Source organism: Bubalus bubalis, chromosome 17, assembly GCF_019923935.1.
Source record: "Bubalus bubalis isolate 160015118507 breed Murrah chromosome 17, NDDB_SH_1, whole genome shotgun sequence".
Classification (NCBI taxonomy): domain Eukaryota; kingdom Metazoa; phylum Chordata; class Mammalia; order Artiodactyla; family Bovidae; genus Bubalus; species Bubalus bubalis.
Window position 1 is genome coordinate 60,331,776 of NC_059173.1, and position 22,520 is coordinate 60,354,295.

At 42.0% G+C, this 22,520-nt stretch overlaps 1 protein-coding gene across 11 annotated transcripts in view; it reads right to left on the reverse strand.

Annotated features, from left to right (window-relative positions):
• The window catches only part of SLC10A7 (solute carrier family 10 member 7), a 302,433-nt gene that overhangs the window by 24,307 nt on the left and 255,606 nt on the right, over positions 1-22,520 (reverse strand). For 6 of the 11 annotated variants that reach the window (XM_025268133.3, XM_025268132.3, XM_044930481.2 and 3 more), the window contains 3 exons: positions 21,883-22,048; positions 20,830-20,881; positions 10,244-10,317 (listed from right to left, as the gene is read on the reverse strand). In XM_025268133.3, coding sequence (XP_025123918.1) covers positions 10,244-10,317; positions 20,830-20,881; positions 21,883-22,048 — 292 coding nt within the window. The other 5 variants (XM_044930482.2, XR_006545673.2, XR_003104338.3 and 2 more) reach the window with 5 other exon arrangements.

Below are 22,520 nucleotides of genomic sequence, written 5' to 3' on the forward strand. Positions count from 1 at the left end.
CAGTGAAGCTGCTGCAAGTAAGCGCTGACCTCTCGTTGGTGCTCCATCCCTGAGACCTGAGAACCTCAGTGGGTGAGTTAGCTTCTCTAGAAGCTGGGATGTGATTATGGATGTACATGACATGGTGGCTCTCACACTTTTGTGTAAACACTCTACTTTTTAGAATATGTTTGAAAAATCAGGCTCCGAGGTCTAATTCTTAAAAATTTTGAATCCCTCAAAGAAGGCCCAGTAATCTACATTTTTTTTTTAAGGGAGCAATTTGCTATATTTTTAAGTGCCGCCTTTCCGCTGGTCTTATGGTGTTTATCTGAATAACTCAAGATTCTAAAGCTACACTTAAGTCTTTCAAAATCAGAGCGAATTATTGACTGTTAGAACCAGAAGGGTCCCAGAGATCATCCAGCCTAGACTTTTCACACCAGTGACCAAGGGATAAGCCTCGAGCTGAGCTTCACAGCATAGGACCTTTCTGGAGCTCTCATTGCAGCTTGGCAAAGGGGCTGATGCCGACCTGGCTTGACATCTGGCTCTGCCATTTGGGGTCACATGACCTGTGCAAGCTTTTTGTGCCCCTGGGAGCTCACTTCCCTTGTGGCAGTGACTGTGAGAGTGATGTGAGCTGGGGTGTGGAAAGGGATTTGGGGACATCCTGCACCAGGCTGGTCAGGCGTAAGTTCCAGATTCTTCCGGCAGGTAGTAGACAGTGGCTACAGAAATTTGGAAGGTAGGTGAAAATGTTCTCCACCCCCAAAGTTTTGCCAGCAGTTCTGAATGAAAGTAAGCTCTACAGATACAGATATTTTTAACTTAGTACATATTAGCAGTAAATGTGTTCCGTGAAGTCCCAGCTCTGACCTCTCCGGGGTTCTCACCAGCAAGTGGTATAAGGGCTCTCAACGCAGGGTTCAGTAACCCCAGTGGTCAGCCTCAGGGGACTACATGGCCTCTGTGTGCGCTCAGGTGCTCTGTTGTGTCTGACTCTTGTGACCCCATGGACTGTACCCCACCAGACTGCCCTGTCCATGGGATTTCCCAGGCAAGAATATTGGAGTGGGTTGCCATTTCCTATTCCAGGGGATCTTCCCGACCCAGGGATCACACCTGCATCTCCTGTGGCTCCTGCATTGGATGGCAGATTCTTTACCACTGAGTCCCCTGGGGAGCCCTCAGGGCCTCCAGACAGAGGCTGAACACAAAACCCCATAGGTATCAGGCCCCCAGAGCAGCCCTGGGGATTTCACATTAATTTCCTAGATTCTTTGAGCAAGTGGGAAGTGTGCAACTCTAAAGTTTTAAGACAGTCTACATATGAGTGAAGGTCCATTTATTACACTTACCGTACAAAGCAAAAAGGCTGTAATTTCCTCAATAGAAACCTATTTCTGAATTCATTATACTAATTAGGAAAGTCTCTGATAAATACAGGATAAATAAAGCATTTGCATGCTTTTTAGTAAAAAGGAAGCATGTAGCTTCCCCCGGAATACATTTTTCTTTTCTTTTTTTTTAAATTTTGGCTGCACTGGCTCTTCGTTGCGGCTCACAGGCTTAGTTACCCGGCAGCGTGTGGGATCTTAGTTCCCTAATCAGGGACTGAAACCCCGTCCCCTGCACTGGAAGTCAGATTCTTAACCACTGAGCCACCAGGGAAGTCCCTGGCGTACTTTCTTTCTGATAAAATAGTAGCTGAATATTCCAGTGAGAATTTTCCATGAGAACAGTGGGATCTCCTGGGCACTGAAGTCTACAGGAACCATTGGCATAAAATATTTTCAAGTAAATTACTTCTTGTAACAAGCATTTAGCCTATTAAGTACCCAATTAATCTTCTTTGTTATTATTATTGCTAATCAAAAACATGTTGAATAGAGAAATGATTTAAAAAACATATTAACAAAAGGCATAGAAACTCTGTTATGTAAACTGGATTAACAAAACCTAAATGGAGGTGATCTTACTGCAAATCAAGAAACATTCCAAGTCTTAATTCAGCTCTGGTTCCCATGTGGTATCAGAAATTTGGGGTAAGGTTCAGTGAAAAAGGCATAGCAATAGCCAAAGCTGACATGGTAAGTATTTGAGAAAGGGTATAAAGTTTCACCAAGCAAGATGTAAAGTGGTAGTTTTCAGACCTTGCATTATGATCTATTAACGAGTTACAGAATCAATGCAATGGGTTTTAATCTAGCACTTGGCTGGAATATGGAATATATCACAGAAAGTGAGAGTGAATGTTGTTTGGTAAAATTTTTTAATGCAAATGTTTCCTGGATCACACTGTAAAATGTATTTCTAACTGCAGGTTGTGGTTTAAAATGTCTGGCAGTCCCTGGCACAGGAAACATGGAGAAGGAGCAGAAACGTGGGGGCATCGGGGCCTTGATCCTGGCGAACACTGAACATGACGAACATCTGCTGTATCATTAAGAAGAATGGTACCTGAGCATCAGGTTAGGGAACCTCAGAGAGGTTTAAATGTCTTCAATTGGATATTTATGCAGAACCTGGGGACTTTCTAAATTTTTATTAGTCTGGATACACCAGTGATTAAGTTCAGACACCATTTCAGAATCAAAAATTTAAAGTAAAGCAGGATCACAATAAACTGTGGAAAATACTGAAACAGATGGGAATGCCAGACCACCTGACCTGCCTCTTAAGAAACCTGTATGCAGGTCAGGAAGCAACAGTTAGAACTAGACATGGAACAACAGACTGGTTCCAAATAGGAAAAGAAGTACGTCAAGGCTGTATATTGTCACCCTGCTTGCACAAGCTGGAATCAACATTGCCGGGAGAAATATCAATAACCTTAGATATGCAGATGGTACCACCATTACGGCAGAAAGTGAAGAGGAACTAAAAAGCCTCTTGATGAAAGTGAAAGAGGAGAGTGAAAAAGTTGGCTTAAAGCTCAACATTCAGAAAACGAAGATCATGGCATCTGGTCACATCACTTCATGGGAAATAGATGGGGAAACAGTGGAAACAGTGTCAGACTTTATTTTTTGGGCTCAAAAATCACTGCAAATGGTGATTCCAGCCATGAAATTAAAAGACGCTTACTCCTTGGAAGGAAAGTTATGACCAACCTAGATAGCATATTCAAAAGCAGAGACATTACTTTGCCAACAAAGGTTCGTCTAGTCAAGGCTATGGTTTTTCCAGTGGTCATGTATGGATGTGAGAGTTGGACTGTGAAGAAAGCTGAGCGCCGAAGAATTGATGCTTTTGAACTGTGGTGTTGGAGAAGACTCTTGAGAGTCCCTTGGACTGCAAGGAGATCCAACCAGTCCATTCTAAAGGAGATCAGCCCTGGGTGTTCTTTGGAAGGAATGATGCTAAAGCTGAAACTCCAGTACTTTGGCCACCTCATGCGAAGAGTTGTCTCTTTGGAAAAGACTCTGATGCTGGGAGGGATTGGGGGCAGGAGGAAAAGGGGACGACAGAGGATGAGATGGCTGGATGGCATCACTGACTCGATGGACGTGAGTCTGAGCGAACTCCGGGAGTTGGTGATGGACAGGGAGGCCTGGCGTGCTGCGATTCATGGGGTCACAAAGAGTTGGACACGACTGAGCGACTGAACTGAACTGAACTGAATCTTCAAACCTCTGAATATAAATGTATCACTTTGTTCGAGAATCTGCATTTTTCTCTTTGTTTATGTGGATCAGAAAACAGTACAGAAGGACAATTGTCTTCAGCATGGTGGTAAAACCTACTGGGCCTTTAATTTCAGTGGCATCTTTAAGAATCTGGCAGATGTTAGAAGAATGTATAAAGACGTGATATATATATCTATATACACACACACACACCAGAATATTACTCAGCCATAAAAAAGAACGAAATAATGCCATTTGTAATCTAGCAATGTAATCAGAAGTAGTTTTTAAACAATTAAATGATTCAAACTCACACTGCCAGTGTATACTTACAATGCTCAGAACTAGTTTGGCGCTTTTGGGTCTTTGAAAAACTTTTCTATCCTGTTGTCCAATGCAGTTCTGGAAGTTAGGAGACCTGGAATCTAGTCTCTGTTAATTATATGACCTGGGATACACTTCTAGATTTTTTCCTATGCTTTCACTTCTTATGAAAAATAATAATTATTGATTTGCCAACACTTAAGGTTGTTTAGGTAACATGACTTAATGGTTAAAGGCTTTAAAAAAGTGCTTCCCAACTGTAGGGTAACTTAATCAAGATAATAGTCTTTATATGCCAGATAGAATCGCAGAGAAGCCTTATGGGAAAAGAAAAACAAATGCAAACTTTCAGATTTCAGTTCCATTTCCCCTGGAGAAATGGAATGATGTTATTAAATGATGTTACTAAATGATCATTATTTAGTAAATGTTATTTATTTACTATTAAATAAATGTTATTTATTTAATAACTAAAGAGATGTTATTAAATGATCTTTCCAGCCCAAGTTGCGGGGTAATCCTTTAGCACTCTTGAAAAGCTTTCAAAGAAAATTGAGATGGTAACAATAACCCTGTGTACGAAACAGCAAAAGAGACACTGATGTATAGAACAGTCTTATGGACTCTGTGGGAGAGGGAGAGGGTGGGAAGATTTGGGAGAATGGCATTGAAACATGTGTAATATCATGTATGAAACGAGTCGCCAGTCCAGGTTCGATGCACGATACTGGATGCTTGGGGCTGGTGCACTGGGACGACCCAGAGGGATGGTATGGGGAGGGAGGTGGGAGGAGGGTTCAGGATGGGGAGCACATGTATACCTGTGGCGGATTTGTTTTGATGTTTGGCAAACTAATACAGTGTTTCAGGTTTAAAAATAAAATTAAAAAAAAAAAAAAAAAGATCCTTCTCAGATTTTGTTTCTCCTATGAAACCCTGAAGTGGCTCAGTGGTAAAGAATTCGACTGCCAATGCAGGAGATGCAAGAGATGCAGATTCGATTTCCTGGGTCGGGAAGATCCACTGGAAAAGGGAACGGCTATCCACTGCGGAATTCTTGCCTGTAGAATCCCATGGACAGAGGACCACAGAGGGCTACAGTCCGTGGGGTGCGGAGGCAGAAATGACTGAGCACCACGGCCAGCGCTGTGAAGCTCTTTGCAGAGTATAAAGACATTTTTTAGCCTCTTTAGGAAGATGTAACAGCCATATTTCCTTTCTTGCAATATTATAACATTATCTACATAGACATTCCTTTAAAACACTCTCTTCCTTTTTACATATAGCAGGGAAACTGTTTTAGAATGGTGGTATTATCTGTCAAGTAGTCACTGAGCACCTGACTCATAGGAACTTAAAACCAGAAGGAATCTCAAGGATCATCTTACCCATCTTCTCATTTTACAGATTTGGGAATTGAGGCTGGCAGCAGTTGAGTGATTTGTTCCAGCCTTGAGGCTCAGCTGGTAAAGAATCCACCTGCAATGCGGGAGACCTGGGTTTGATCCCTGGGTTGGGAAGATGCCCTGGAGAAGGGAAAGACTGCCGACTCCAGCATTCTGGCCTAGAGAATTCCAAGGACTGTATAGTCCATGGGGTCGCAAAGAGTCAGACACGACTGAGTGACTTTCACTCACTCACTCACACTTGATGAGAGAACTGGAATCCAGACCAGAATCAGGTTTGTATTCCTTGCACTCTCTCCAGAATCCCATGTCTCCCAAAAAGCTGTATTCCTTCGGCTTTAATGCATAGTTTCTTCTCACAGCCCAGCTGTGTGACTGTGACTCATAATGAAGTTCAATATGAAGAACAGCTGCCTTGATTGGTCTTTGTACACAAATGTCTAGAAATGGTAAGACCCACAGTGGACTTTTAATACACACTGATCACGACACTGTATTTAAATTTTAAACAGCATTCCTTCAATTCAGAAAAGCTTTTGGAAATAGCAAACGACTTGGAGTCTCACAATTGACTGCCGTTTGTCAGTTGACACACTCTAGGAGTATATGCTTTCATTTTGCTATTTGAAAACATGAAAAACTAACATAAACATACACTTAAGGATCCCAAACATCTTTAAACATCCTCTTTCTAGGAACAGTGAGAATTTTCTACATGCATTAGAACTCTAGATAAGCAAAGTGATTTGAACACTCAAGAGAAAAAGATCAATAAAGTAAAAGTTAAATACTAATTCCACAGGATCCCTCAGATTGAATTTCTGTACTGATGAGCTCTATTGACTGACTGGGCACTGAACCATTGGTAACTAGGGTGTGAGCTGTTCCCCCAACTCTGCTATGTAAAATACCTTCTCCTAATTATACAAATATCACCATCAGACTAGAAAATAATTTGGGAGAGTTCATGGCTTTTGGAGCAACCCGTAGCAAGTGAGGCTCTCTTGACAAAATATAATTACCTCCAACCCTGAGTTGCAACTATAGGAGAGCAGTAAACAAGCCCCGTAGTATTGTTTTAGATGAAGCACATTGAAAGCTCTGCACTTCCTCCAGGCCTCCTCTTTCTTCCTGAACGAACTCCAGGGAATGGCATCATGTCGGGCTTTCCAGATGGATTATGTGGAGCCATAGCTCAATGTCATTTTCAATAGGAAGCCTCATAATTAAAGGTCAAATAGTCACTTCATCTGCAATCAATCAATAGAAAAAGTACTAATACGAAGAACTAATCAATCAATGGCAAAGGCACTAATAAAAGCAATGAATCAAATTCAGCATGTGTGTAGATGCAAGTACATCGAAGAGATGGAGACAGGGCAAAAGCAAGAAGAATAAAATAAACTGCAAGTATATGTACAAGAATACTCAGAAGGCTGCCAAAACCAGAGTTTCCATCTTTGGTTCATTAGTTACCTGGGTACACTTGGCCTGCAATAATTTATTCTTATATACAAATACTGGATATACTAATAAATGATGTTATTTCATAAAGCTTTCTTAATGTATTCTATTTGAGACATTATGTGTACGTGTGTGTATGCACATGTGTATGTGTGTAAAATCACTAGAAGAAATATTTTGACAGTGATCACAAAAGGGACAAATATATTTCCTACACGCCAAATAGATATATTTTAATCTGCTGTCTTTCATCTTGGTGAGAAATAAGAGAAAGTATCACTCTGAGTGATAGATCCTACCTGCAATGTGCCCCCTGCTTTCTGAAACATGAATTCTTCACACTTATTGTGATGCGCTATCATTGCCATGCAGATGAGAAGTCCCATTAGGATAATTATCGGCTGTAGCTTGGGTGACTGCCGTGCATCTCCTCTGTACCAGAGCCATCAGGTCACCAGTAGAGGGAAATATGCTTTGGACCTTGTGAAACTGATTCACTAAATTTATAGGGCTCAACAAGGCTATTCAGGCAATAGGACCCAAACATCCCTTGCTGTGTGTAGAAAAAGGGCGCTCTATGGCTTCTCACTGAGATAAGAAAGCAGCAAAGAGGTCCTCTTTATAAATGCGGCCTAGGAAACTGCAGGCAGAAAGCCAGGTGTGATCAAGGTGTAATAGAATATCCTAGCTGCAAGTAAAATTCCCTAATCCAGGAGCTATGGAAATGAAGGCCTGGGGATGTTTCAATGGAAGAGTCAGGATGAGTCTTTAGGACTTGCAATTCCAAGAGAGAGTAGGTTTACCATCTTATGGAAATAACTAAGGATTTACATCACCATGGTTACTTAGTTATCATACTAGAATATTATTGCAGGATCCAAGTATCTATTTCATGGGAGAATATTGCAAAACCAAAAGTCCAAGTTAACCCCAATGTTTTCAGTAAAATAGCTACTTTTGATTGGTGTTCATCTAATTTTTCAGATGACTGAAAATCAGGATGCATCAAGAACAGAATGATATGGCTTTGAGGTTAAAAAAAATGAAAAAAAAATAGCATGAATATTTTACTTACAGAGAAGAACATTGATCAGGTTGCAGTATGCTTCTTGGGTAGAGCTTTGCTCATCATGGCCAGCTCCAGCACAGGAGACAATTATGGAGAAAAAAATAAACATGGGCTTTCCTGGTGGTCCAGGGTTAAGAATCTGCCTGCCAGTGTACGGGACAGGGGTTCGATCCATGGTCTGGAAACTAAGATCCCACAGGCTGTGGGGCAACTAAGCCTGTGCACCGTAACTCTTGAGCCAATGTTCTAGAGCCTGCGAGCCGCAACTACTGAAGCCCACAGGCCCTAGAACCCAAGCTCCACAGCAAGATAAGCCACCTCAGTGAGAAACCCACACACAGCAACTATAGGAGCCCCCACTAGCTGTGACTAGAGAAAACCCACACGCAGCAACAAAGTCCCAGCACAGCCAAAAATAAATAAAAATAAATTTTAAAAACCCACGATCCATCTAGGTTTTCCAGACAAAAGCAAATCCTAAGGGCGGGGCAGGTTTCAGAGGCAGAGATGCAGAAGCATACTGGACGCAACCAGGGCTCAGCACCTGCTCTAACCACACAGGTTCCTTTGGTCCCTGACTCGTGACTGCTGAGGGGTCTGGAGGCACCCAGTTTTGGCCTCCCTATCTTTTATAAGCCCCTTCCTTTTCAGGAGACCTGGAGCACTGGCGTCACATTATAACAGCGACATGGGGGGAAAGTGCAGGTTGATTTCTGAGGTCAACAATTAAACCACATCTGTTATACGAACATGAACAAGACCAAGGGCAGGGGACTGAAACCCTGGAAACAGTAACACATTCATGACCAACACAGTTAACTATAACTAATCATAGCTGCTGCTCTCAGGGTATGTGTCACGTGCCAGGCAGCACACCAAGCTCTCTCGGTGGGCACTCTGGCTCCACCCACAGCAACCTACACACAGCACCATCACAGAACACGTTTTCTCATGGACTGACTTGTATTATGGACAAGTCCTGTGTTGGATACTCAACAAGTTTTACCTTCAGTCTTTACAACACCTACAATGTAGAAAAAAGCCTTACAAAGTGAGAAGGCTAAGGTTCAGGGAGCTTAAGTGTTTTGTCCAGGTTCACAAAATCTGGAACCAGAAAGTAGCTTCCAAAGCTCTCGCAGCTTCCTTTTGGCGACGATTCTAAGGAAAACCTAACAGACACATTGCACTGAAGGGACAGTACACATATAATTTATTCAAATAAGCTGAAGTCCTAGAGCGACTGCTTACGAGTATGTCCAATCTCTAAATCATTTCCCCAACTTTGCAAGATTGAAAATAATTCTATCAGACAGAAATGTCTGGGGCTGGTAAAACCATTATGAAATGTCTTTGTTTTCTAGTTTACAGACTGAACTTTAACATAACAGACTTTGAGAAATGTTAAGTCAGTTATACGCCAAAAGGTAAAGGAAGTTTTAATACAAGTTTAACCACAATGTGCCTACTGCCCCAAGGAGTGTGTGAATGACGTTTCCATAAAGTTTCTCATCCCTTAATGCTCTTTAATGACTAAAAGCATGGATTCCAAATAACTGGATAGGTTATTGGGATAATGCCTTTAAACTGGGTAAAGGGAAGGAAGGAATAGCACTTTTCTTGATCTATTTTTGTCCATTAAATACATACTTATTTCACTTTGACTTCCCTGGTGGCTCAGACGGTAAAGCGTCTGTCTATAATGTGGAAGACCTGGGTTGGATCCCTGGGTCGGGGAAGTTCCCTGGGGAAGGAAATGGCAACCCACTCCAGTACTCTTGCCTAGAAAATCCCATGGACAGAGGAGCCTGGTGTCCATGGGGTTGCAAAGAGTCGGACACGACTGAGCGACTTCACTCACTTATTTCACTTTAGGTACTAATGAGACTGAGTTCACAATAACTAAATATATTGTTGCTTCTTTATAGACATAACATTCTGAAACAAACTTCAGACTAATGTCAGTTATTTTCACCCTGCTCCAAGCTTCCAGGAAATATGTTAACATCTTCCAGGGGTCACTCTAGGGCCTTCCAAAGCTAAGTTTGTGCTCACTGCACCCCCACAACTACCCCACTCCCCAACTTTTAACATGAACATTCAACCCTGAAAACCTTCTATGAGAATGGAAAACATGATTACAAGTAAAGCTAAACTCTACACTATTACATTTAGGCTCACAAAAATGAGTTTAATTCATGATGGTATTTCATAGTCATGACTGATCCCCACTTTGCTACCATTCTTTAGGTGACACAGTAGACAATACCTGTATTCCATTTAATTTGAAAAGTTGTTTGAATTTCAAAATCATAAGATGCAATTATCTGAAGGTAACATTGAGCGGGTGTCTCAGTGTGTGGATTACTTACCCAACGTGAGGGATTTGTGTGTAGAGCAGAACATGACGGCTACAGTGTCTGCTGGTGTGAAGCCCGAATTATTCCTGAGGGCAAAAAAAAAGCTTTACAAATACTGTTATAAAAAAGCCTATTTAACACATCCTCAATCAAATGTAGTACCTATCTTCATGCAAACATCCTTTTGATCAATCCCGGAGACAGCAGTAATTCTATACCCAAATGCGCAGAAATGTCCAAATTTCTTTTTAGAGAGTAATTTCTAGTTTATGCATGAAAAAGAGACAGTCTTAAAAATGTGGTGGGTGGTGGGGGAGGTCTCCTAAGATCATATGCATCATCAATCTGTGGCACAGGACTTTATAAGAATCCTTCAGCAAGAAACTCCGTTAGTGCACTCACTGGGCTGTCACTTGATTTTAATGCAGTGGCTTGAAAGAGTTAACGTGTCTCCAAAAAGGCTTCCCTCAAGGAGCAACACATCCTTTAGGCAGAACACCTTTGAGACCTACATGGTGTGAACAAGGATTTAACATCATATGTTTCAGTAAAAATAACAAATTACCAATTTTTAGCAATCATCATGTACCAAGTATTCCTTTAAGGCCTTTGCATGTAAAGACAAAAATCCTATCAGGTAGCCAGTATGATATTCCTATTGACAGATGAGAAAACTGAGGCACACAGAAATTATGTAACCCACCCAGGACCTCAGAGCTAGGGAGTGGGTGACAGCCAGGATTTACACCACGTCCAGCTCCTGTGTCTATTCTTAACTGCTAAATAATATGTTAGAAGGCTTCCCTGGTGGCTCAGATGGTAAAGGATCTGCCTGCAATGCAGGAGACCTGGGTTTGAACCCTAGGTTGGGAGGATCCCCTGGAGAAGGGAATGGAACCTGCTCCAGTGTTCTTGCCTGGAGAATCCCATGGACAGAGGAGCCTGGCGAGCTACAGTCCATGGGGTCACAAAGAGTCGGACATGACTGACTGACTTTCAGGCAAGAATACTGGAGTGGGTTGCCATTTCCTTCTCCAGGGGATCTTCCTGACCCAGGGATCGAACCTGCATCTTCTACACTGGCAGGCGAATTCTTTACCACTGAGCCACCTGGGAAGCCCTTGACTTTCACTTCACTTCACTAATGCTAAAGATAAAAAAATCTTGCTTAGTCAAAATCCCATTAAATGTTAGAGCTAAAATTTTTGTCATGTAATCTTTTTTTTTTTTCTTTTGAACTTTTAATTTTGTATAGGAGTATAGCCAATTAACAATGTTGTGATAGTTTCAGTTAAACAGTGAAGGGACTCAGCCATACATATGCATGTATCCATTCTTCCTCTAACAGATCATCAAAACTGCACAATCATTTGTGCCTGTGTTAGAATTCAATAAAGAACTAATATGGAACTTTAAAAATCCATTGAATGTTATGGGGATCAGTACTAGTGAATATCATATTGAAATTTCCTATTTTAGATCACAAAGATTTAGAGAACCAAAAAGGTTAGAAATGCAATTATTATTATTGCATCTTTGATATGTTAGAAACTATTCCTTCCTTCAGAATCAGTGTTTGAAGACATAGTGAGTCTATATGAGTCTATTCATTCCCCGCCCTGAACTCAGACAAGAGAGTGAGCAAAAGGAACGATGTTTTAAAGCCTGACTTTGTACAGTTGCAGATACAACGATCTATCCGACTGTCAACGATCTCAAAAGAAAGTGACTCCACCATTTCCCCTAGTAACCTTATCCTTAAAAATTTTTTTTATTTTTATTTGTTTTTGGCTGTGCTGGGTCTTTGTTGCTGTGCAGGCTTTCTCTAGTTATGGGAAGCTGGGGCTACCCTCTGGTTGAGGTGCATAGACTTCTCATTGTGGTGGCCTCCCTTGTTGCGGAGCATGGGTTCTGGGTGTTTGGCCTTCAGCAGTTGCAGCACGTGAGTTCAGCAGTTGTGGCTCTCTGGCTCTAGCGCATAGGCTCAATAGTTGTGGTGCATGAGCTTAATTGCTCCGAGGTACGTGGGATCTTCCCACATGAGGTGTGTGGGATCTTCCTGCATGTCTCCTGCATTGGCAGGCAGATTCTTTACCACTGAGACCCTAGGGAAGCCCCAAAGTGAACCTTATATATAATTTTCACTGGGAGAAAAAACTTCCCTCAAAAGATCCCTCATCCTGCTTCTTCATTACATTCTCACTGGAGGGGAAAAGGACCCTCTCTTTTACCACCTCCTTCTCTCTGCATAATGGTTCCTATATACAGTGGAATATTAGTCATAAAAAGGAATGAAACTGGGTCATTTGTAGAGATGTGGATGGACCTAGAGATAGTCATACAGAGTGAAGTGAGTCAGAAAAACAAACATCATACATGAATGCCTATGTGTGGAATCTAGAAAAACAGTACAGATGAACCTATTTCCAGGGCAGGAATACAGATGCAGACACAGAGAACGGATGTGTGGACACAGGGCTGCGGGAGGGTGGTGGGACGAATGGGGAGAACAGGATTGACATATATACACTACCACGTATAAAGCAGATAGCTAGTGGGAAGCTGCTGTGTGGCACAAGGGGCTCAGTTCGGTGCTCTGGGACAATCTAGAGGGCTTGGATGGGAGGGCATGGAGGGAGGCTCAAGACAGAGGGGATACATGTGTACTTCTGGCTGGTTCACGTTGCTGCTGCTGCTGCGGCTATGTTGCTTCAGTCGTGTCCGACTCTGTGCAACCCCATAGACGGCAGCCCACCAGGCTCCCCCATCCCTGGGATTCTCCAGGCAAGAACACTGGAGTGGGTCACCATTTCCTTCTCCAATGCATGAAAGTGAAAAGTGAAAGTGAAGTCGCTCAGTCGTGTCTGACTCTTCACGACCCCATGGATTGCAGCCTACCAGGCTCCTCCGTCCATGGGATTTTCCAGGCAAGAGTCCTGGAGTGGGGTGCCATTGCCTTCTCCTGATTCACGGTGAAGAACAGCAAAAACTAACACAACATCCTAAAGCAATTATATGCAAATGAAAAAAAATAATATTTAAATTGCCTTTTAGTCTCCTCTCCTTTGAAAAGGAATGTAAGCTCATGCTTTCTAACTAGTCTTACTTGCAACTTTTTGCCTTTTTAATAACATCTTTCTGAACAGCATTTTTGGTGTCTCTCAGGTGAGAGAAAAGGAGGGAAGGAGAAAGAGAAAGAGAGGGAAAGTGAGAGGCAGAGGGTTAGGGTTTAAGTTTACTGAATTCATAGTAGTGTGAGGGGCTGTGCTTTCAAGAAATCTGATAAAGAGAAGAAAAGGGACATGGAGACGAGTGTGATTATATAGAAATAATGGATGAAACCATGTCCTCAAAGGAGCCTGAGAGGAGGAGCCTGAGATTAACCTGAGAGCGTCCTATCATCTGAGAGTCTGTGAGCCGGAAGAACGAGGCAAGGTGAGTGAAAAACACAAGAAATTTTTCTGGTAGAGAATAAGAAAGTGGAGGTAATTCATGTCAGGGATTTTACTCTCTTTGTAAAGTGTAAGGTGCTTCATTCGTCCTCAGAGAGGTAACCCTATGACCTGGAAATAAGAGAAACTTGAGATAAGCAGATGGAGGAACATGACCTAGTCAATTCCCAATGGATGAAAAACGTCTCCAGGGACGAATGCCCAGCTGTGACGGTGGAACACGTGGGCGAGACGTGCCCAGCTGGCCTGCCCTGGGGCTGTCCCCAGCCACGCTCCAGTGATAGTAACACTAAGAAGACCTTCGAGGCATTTGGCTGACCTTGTTACCCATTCTCACTGTTTCTGGATTTATGTGATTTAGTTTTCTATGGAACCGGCAATATGGTTCTTTGGTGAACGCTATTCTGCTTGATATTTGTTCTTTTCCAGATTATAGTATGTTTCTGATGCGTCTAAATCTCTCTGGCCAAGAAAGCTCTGATTTAATCTGGTGTTGGCTGTGCTGTCTGCCATGCTGGAGCAGAATTTCCAATGTGGCTAAGGAGAATGTCTCTAAGATATGCTTACTTGTCCTCTGCGTTTAGGTAGGGAGATCCAAGGTAAGCCCACACGAGGTGGTGTCTGGCCCTGATGTGGGCTGAACACTGCCCTAGGTTTCTACTGACACAAAGCCCTTCAGTGGGGAGGGAGAGTCAGGATATAAAAATGGAATGTTTGGGGTTAAAGCAATACTCCACCTAAATAGGGCTGACATACTCTATCTCTGATTATAATCAACCCTGAATATTCATTGGAAGGACTGGGATGCTAAAGTTGAAGCTCCCAGACTTTAGCCCCCTGATGCGAAAAGACCCTGATGCTGGGAAAGATGGAAGGCAAAGAGAAGAGGGAGGCAGAGGATGAGATGGTTAGATAGCATCACCGACCCAATGGACAGGAACTTGAGCAAACTCCAGGAGATAGTGGAGGACTAGGAGGCCTGGTGTGCTGCAGTCTGTGGGGTCGCAAAGAGTTGGACATGACTTAGTGACTGAACAACAACAACATACTCTCTCTCTCCAGTGACAGATGGTTCTGTATCGCGGATCTTGGGGAAGCCAGTGGAGCCCGTACTCACTTAACGGTCCATCCGAGATGGGGGGTGGGGAGGGGGAGGATGGTGAGTAACCACAGCAGCAAATTAAAAAAAGTTCTATCACACATATACATATTTACTTGAACTATAGTTGATTTGCAGTAAATATTTATTGAGCACTTTAAGCACTTTGCATCCAGTATTTCTTTCTTCACAGAACAGCCTTATGCAGTAACAGTATCTTGGTCTTTGCTTTTTCCAAAAAGGGATCTTAAAGCAGAGTTAGTTGCATCAAGTCACATAGATAAGGAGGCTGTCCCAAACTGTGAAGACAAGTTTACTTGCTGAGAAGAATATTATAAAAAACCAAAACCACCACACAATTTAGTGGATGAGAGCAGCTAAGTAAGCTTCCTTCACCCATGCTCTGGGGTTAAATAGCAGAAAGTCAAGATAACACAAAAAAACGGTGTCCTGTACATTGTACTAAGTAGTAATGACTATAATTATTTTCAGTGATTATCATCTCTATCGTGCCTGCTCACATTCTTGAAAGGAACGGCATTACTATTTATTTTCCAGTTCTACCTTATCTCTTTTTAATATTGATTTTCTTTTTATCTCGTTCTTATAATTCTTTTGATTACTTTGGCTTCCCTCGAGATGTTTATTTCCTTTGCCTCCCAACTGGTCTTTTTATTCTCTCACAAAGCTTTCAATCAGTGTTTTCCACATAATATTTATTTTGCCTGCCTTTGCAGTACCCACAAAGGAAAACATGTCAGAAGGTTTTACTAGCAGAATTACAGAATGTGGAGCAGAAAAGGTCCTCTGAGATAGTCCCGTCTAAGCCCACTGTTTTTACAGGGGGAAAGTTCCGTGCGAAAACTTTCCTTTGTTAACCTCGGTTCCAGTGTTTTGTCTTCACCGGTTTTAGGAGACCTCGTCTGTCCCCAGCTCTGTGGCACTAAACAAGTTAAGCAGAACTCTGGCTTAGTTGCCCCATCTCTGAATAGTAAGGAGACTTCCCATTAATGTGAAACAGATTGCCAGTCCAGGTTTGATGCATGAGGCAGGGCGCTCAGGGCCGGTACCCAGAGGGATGGGATGGGGAGGGAGGTGGAAGGGGGTTCAGGATGGGGAACACGTGTACACCCATGGCTGATTCATGTCAATGTATGGCAAAACCCACCACAATATTGTAAAGTAATTAGCCTCCAGTTAAAATAAATAAATTAAAAAAATAAATAAAACACAGAAACTGAAAAAAAATAAGGTTCATCTTCCCTTCCTCCCTGCCTGCCTCTCCCCTTCTACTCTTCAGGCGACCCCCCTTCCCTCCCTGGGCTATGGCCTGAGGCTGAATGAGACATCTCATAGAAAATGTACTGATAAGGACCAAAGCACCCAGTACAAATATTTAAATATTTGTTTTCTCCCTTTTCCTTTCTTTATGGTTTCTTCTGTCACTCTAGAGACATTCTCTGCTTCTATTACTCTAGTGGTCAACCTACCAAAATGTCTTATTTTGAAAAGATTTCCCATTACTGCTTTCTTTTTCTAAGCTTTTTCAACATTTTTCTTCTAACTTTGAAGCTTCCGAAAGTCACAGAAAGCTTAGGTCACTGTGGACAAAGGATTCTTGGTGTGATGAATGAACTCCCCATTCCTAGCAACTGTGACAGAGAAGTGTCAAAAAGAATGTATTACAAAACTAGAAACGCTATTCTCTCTCTTCCATAATTAGCTTTAGAAATAATATAAACTACTGCGCTATAACAAATATTTCACAGTAGCTAACCTTTCCAGAGCACTTACTGTATACTAGGTATTACGCTGAGGGCTTTATGTACATATTATTTAATTCTCCAAATGACCCTATGAGATAGGTATTACTACTGTCTTCAGTTTATAAATGAGGACACTGACAAAAGTTATAAAGTTATTAAACAGAATGAAAACTCAAGTGCATCTGACTCCAGAGTTGGAATTTTTAACCCTGATGCTATTCTGTGAACCGATAATTGAGGATACAGAATGTACTCTCAAATGTCCTTTAAATACTCAGAGTATTAATAGAAGAGGCTCCCATGTCACACACTACAGAGGTAATAGGTCAAGTTTGTAAACCTAAGAAATATTAACCAGGTAAGCAGAGTGTTGAAGGGAAGCTGCATTTTCTTGGCTGGGTCTCTCCTAGTTTATGCTAAACTTCCACCATCAGAGGTCAGTGGCATACTGTACAAAAAAAGACTGATTTCTCTGCTGAGATTTCTGTCTCTGATTTAGTTTTATTGGACTGGTAAGTTAAAGAAAAGAAAAAACCTGCTATAGGCCAATTTTATTAATTTTAAGAAGGAAGGAACAAAAAGTAGGAAAAGAAAAGAACTCAGTGACGTATAAACCAATGGGTTCTTGTTCTAACTCTTGGTATTGTTGACTAATTTGTGTGTGTGTGTGAACTTGAAGAATCCAGTCACGTACCCACTACAAATTCCCCAATCAAAACAAGTATTAGGAATTTTAAAAGTAACTGAAGTAGCTTAGTGTGGTGGAAGCAGCAAGGATAAATACTTTTGGAAATGTCAAATGGAGATGACACGCAATGCCAAGTGTAGCATCTGCCATCTGATGTGGGGTAAGTCGCTAAACTACTAAAATCTGATTTCAGGCCATTCCTAAATTACTCTAAGCGGGGGTCATCATCTGCAAAATAGCGACCAAACGCCAGCATCCTGGCCTTTTGGTGCCAGACTTACACGAAGCAGCATATGCAGAAACTGTAGCATGGTGCCCGACACACAGTAGGGTTCAATAAATGCTGGTATTTTTCATTTCTCCAATAAAATCCTCAGGTGCTATGGGGTCTTCCAACGTGAAAACAGAACACGAAGATCATGAATTTTGTCTAATCGAAACATGTCCAAATTTTAATGGCGTCTTTCGGGGCTATGCAGCCAGTACTGAGGAGCAGAGTTACAGCTACCCCACATTCTGTTGTTTACCGAAGTACACGCATGTCTGGCAGCGGGCCAAGCAAGTTCAAAACACAACAGAACTTCAGTGAAGGCAGAACAGAAGGGCCTCAAAACCACAAGGCTTTATGAAGTCCGGCCTCCTTCATGAGGAATATCCTGACTTCTACTTTGACTGGTTGGGATATGCGCCCCCTCCCCGCCCCCCAACCTCAGCAATAATCCCAATAGTGGCTGTTCTGTGGTCCTTCAAGGCATTTTTCAGTCACTGACGGGGTATCTGTATTCCACCTACCCTCACAGGATGGATGAGTGAGTCTGATGATTACTTTTGCCACAAAGACCAGCAAGCAAACAACCAGCAAAAGGCAAACATCTTTTTGAGGATGATGTAATGAGCCATTTACAAAAGGAACTTTAAAATAGCTTCTACTCTCAGACTTACCCAATTAAGTCACATTTTCTCTGTAATTTAATGGCTCTGGGCTTTATTCTTACTTCATAAATCACAAGCACAGGCTTGGAAAAATGTTTCCAATTACACCAATCAATACATTTTTATTGACTGTGTTTACAACTGGCCTCCAGCCGCACCAAGTGCTCTAAGAGCCAAGTGCCTAATTCGAGGCCTGAACCATCCACGCTCTGACACCACTCCAGGCTTCGTAAACAAGCCGGGCTCCTCCGCTTGTGGCAACTCACTGCCAGGAACTGGCATTCCAGGGCCTGGCAATCTGGCCCAAGCTTACCTTCCCAGTTACCAGTATTACTTTCCATTTTCTTTTACTCCTATTGTTCCACCAGGTCGTGTGAGTGTCTGTGTATGTCTACATGTGCATTACTATTTCTTCTCCCCAAAATCCCCTCTTTGCGCCTGCATTTGCTAAATAGTTAGCTATTCTCTATGACTCATGTCAAATCCCATCTCTTCCATGGAGTCTTGTTCTCCCACTCTCTTTGCAAGTGCCTTCTTCTTTGAATTGTCTATGGGTTGTGTTTTCGCAGCACTAACAGAACACTCCGCTATCAGTACATATGTATCTAGTCTGTAAAGTCCTACAGGATCAAAATCATTACGTGTAGTATTCACCATGGTAACTTTCTCATATCTGTTGAACGTATAATACTGGTGGAAGACGTTTCACTGGAGGTGAGCCTTTAAGAATAAGAAAGATGAAGTAGGACACAGGATCAAGTTTGACATGGGACCAGCCTAAGCAAGGGACAGAAATGAGAATGTTCGAGATTCCTCTAGGGAGCAGCAAAGATGTTACGTCTACCTACAGCTTAGACAGTGGGAACTCCAGTAGCGGTTCACTCAGCCCCTCAAACGAACCCCATTCTGCAGGCACTGCATAACCATTGAAGATCTCTGAACAAGACAGCTATTATCAGAACTCCGAGCCACTGGAAACAGTATGAAATGCACAAGAAAAATCCAGTCTGCAAATGAAGGATACCAGAAAGTCGTCCATGGCAATGGTCTAGGGAGAAAGGCAATGAGAGCCTGAATTGGGGAACCAGCTTTGGAAGCACAAGAAATATGACCAAGGCAGGATCAAGACATTTAAACAAGAATTATGTGAAGGATTCCAGTCTGAGCAACTCTGTGGATGATAGCTTCATTCATACAGAGTGAAGTAAGTCAGAAAGAGAAAAACAAATATCATATATCAATACATATATATGGAATCTAGAAAAATGGTAGAGAAGAGCCTAGTTTTGGGAATAGAGATGCAGACAGAGAACGGACACGTGGGCACAGGGTGGGAGTGGGAGGGTGGGACGAACTGGGAGAGTTGGCACTGGCATATATATGCCACCATATGTAAAATTTACCCTGGTGGCTCAGCTAGGAAAGAATCCGCCTGCAATGCGGGAGACCTGGGTTCGATTCCTGGGTTGGGAAGATGCCCTGGAGAAGGGAATGGCTACGCACTCCAGTTATTCTTGCCTGGAGAATTCAATAGATAGAGGAGTCTGGCAGGCTACAGTCCATGGGGTGGCAGAGTTGGACACGACTTTCAGTTTCACTTTCACGCATAAAATAGCTAGCTAGTGGGAAGCTGCTGTATAGCACAGGGAGCTCAGCTCCGTGCTCTGTGATGACCTAGCAGGGTGGGATGGGGCGAGGGTGAAGTCCAAGAGGGAGGGGATATATATATATATATATACACACACACACACACACACTTAGAGCTGATTCATTTAGTTGTATTGTAAAGCAGTTATACTCCAAAAAAAGAGAAAAGAATATATGCTCCAGTAAATCAACTCCCTGGGTTCAAATCCCAGCTCTACCATGTAAGAGTTGTGTGATTTTTAGACAAGTAGGTTTACCCTCATCTGTAAAGTGGAAGGAATGATTTCATTTAGTTATATGGTTGTTGTAAGACTGAAATATGCTAATACATTTAAAGAGCTTGGAAAAACTGGTACATATAAAGAACTCAATATATACTAGTACCATTCTCATTAAAAAAAAAGAGAGAGAGACAAAGTATTAGGGCAAAAGATTAATTCCATTTTGAAGGTGTTGAGTCTGAGGTCTTGTTAAGACAGTCAGGTGAAGATATCCACAAGTGAAGTGGGAAGCAGAGCAGGAGCTCCGGGAAAACACTGCAGTGGAAGGTCCAGTGCTCATCAGCAGGAAGCTGAGAGCTGGAGCCAGTGAAGCAGAGAAGGCTGCCTAAGCACACAGTGGGAGTGGTGAAACGAGGGCCAAGAACAGGTCGTTTGGTAATGCCTACAACTTGATGGTGGCGAGAGCAAGATGGAACAGCCAGGAGACAGAAAAGACTAGGAAAGGGTGTAGGGGCGAGGAAGTCAAGTACAGAGCATGATTCTTAGGAAGTGGCGCTAGTGGGGTAAAGAATCCACCTGTCAATGCAGGAGACGCAAGAGAATCGGGTTTGATCCTTGGGTGGGGAAGATCCACTAGAGGAGGAAATGGCAACCCACTCTAGTATTCTTGCCTGGGAATTTCCATGAACTGAGGACTCTGGCAGGCTATAGTCCATAGGGTTGCAAAGAGTCATACATGACTGAGTGCATGTGTGTGCGCACACACACACACAAACAAATCTAATCACTTACCTTGTGGAATAGATGAAGGTTAAAAGCATAAAGCTCAGTTGAATAGAACATACTGAAAAAAAAAAAAAAGATTATAAATCTAAATTAGCACTGCAAAACCAGTATCTGCAGCCTACTTATTGGTATGCTTGGTTTTATCTGAAAGTTATGGGAACTCAAGTACAAAAACAAATGAATAAGCCAAACAAACACACATTGCTAAACTGACAGAATCATTTAAACTAGTAGGACTTGATCTGTTCTTATGAAAGATACTCCCAGAGATAAGCTATGATATTTGCTACTCAGGGTAGATCTAAGACCTTCTTTGATTTAAAATTTGGTTACTTTATTTGTTCAGTTTAGGAAAAGCTGGTTTATCCAATGAATATTAGCAAAGAGCATAAATACAGTAGCATGTAACATATATTTTGGAATAACTCATGTTGATTTTAATAACAAAAGATTCTTTGATATTACAATTACCAAAAGTTGTCTTTGGTATTACAGGGTATGGAACAAAAGCTTAGTTTTTGAGCCTAGCAGTTATTTGCATTGTATAGTCTGCTGCTTCTTAAAATGAAATGATATTACTTTGGGTTTATTTTATTAATAATAGAAAAAAGTGACCTAAATAGTCACATTTTAACCAATGCAGCCAATTACTATTCTCAGAAAACAACAGTACCATATATTATAAATCCCAGTTTTAATTCACAATAAAGGGTAAAATAAACCTGAAGTTAACATTTTTTAAATGGGCAAGAAAGTGGTCACTTTAACATTTGAATTTGATAGCTGTCTCGGCTTCTTTCATCAACTATTATGAATGAGACATAAATAAACAAAGGAGATTAAGTCATAAGTGGATGCTGATGTCTTTTTAAAGAACAGATATACACGGTCACTACATATAATATGAAACGAAATATTCTTTTCTAATCAAATGAACATTGGCGATGAATTTAGGGACCACAAATAGTTATGCTTTGCTAGTGGGGAGGCTGAGGGGAGAGGCAGGACAGCCCTCCGACTTACTTATGAACAGTACGAGAAGGCCACCCTCCAACTTACTTATGAACAGTACGAGGAGGAGACTGAATTTATCCAGGTCGATACTTGGGTTCGAGAACGTGTCGCAGAAGGTTGTGTAGATGATCATGAGGAGCACGCTGCTGCTTACAGTACCAAAAGGAGGCTGCTTTCTCTCCAGCCAGTCCCTGATGTATCTCCGGACAATCTGCAACACAGAGACCAACAGGTCGCCTCTTTTCAGAGGGAGTCGGGTTGGGCATCGCAAAGTGATTCTGACAGCGAAAGACGGAAAGGAAAGAGAATAATTTGGATGAGGGCCACAGTGGATTTCAAAGCTTCCCTGCCACCCCATTCTTCTTCTGGGGAATTTCACATTTGTAGTGCAGCTTCCGCTAGTGTCCATAATGACAGTATATTTTCAACTGCATTCAAATCCATCCTTAATCATGCCAAATGCTCTTTGCTGGCTGTCAGTGAGACATGCCCATTAAGCCTCCCCAAAGTTTATCTCCTCTGCTGATCCTAATGGATGTGTGTAATTATCACAGTCCCCTTTGCCTCAATAGACAACGCCAAGTGTAACTTTGGGAATCTTAAAAATCTGACATCTTCAAGAATTTCAAGACGGTAGATAATCGAAAGTGATCCATGGAACATATTAATATTTAAAATGCCAG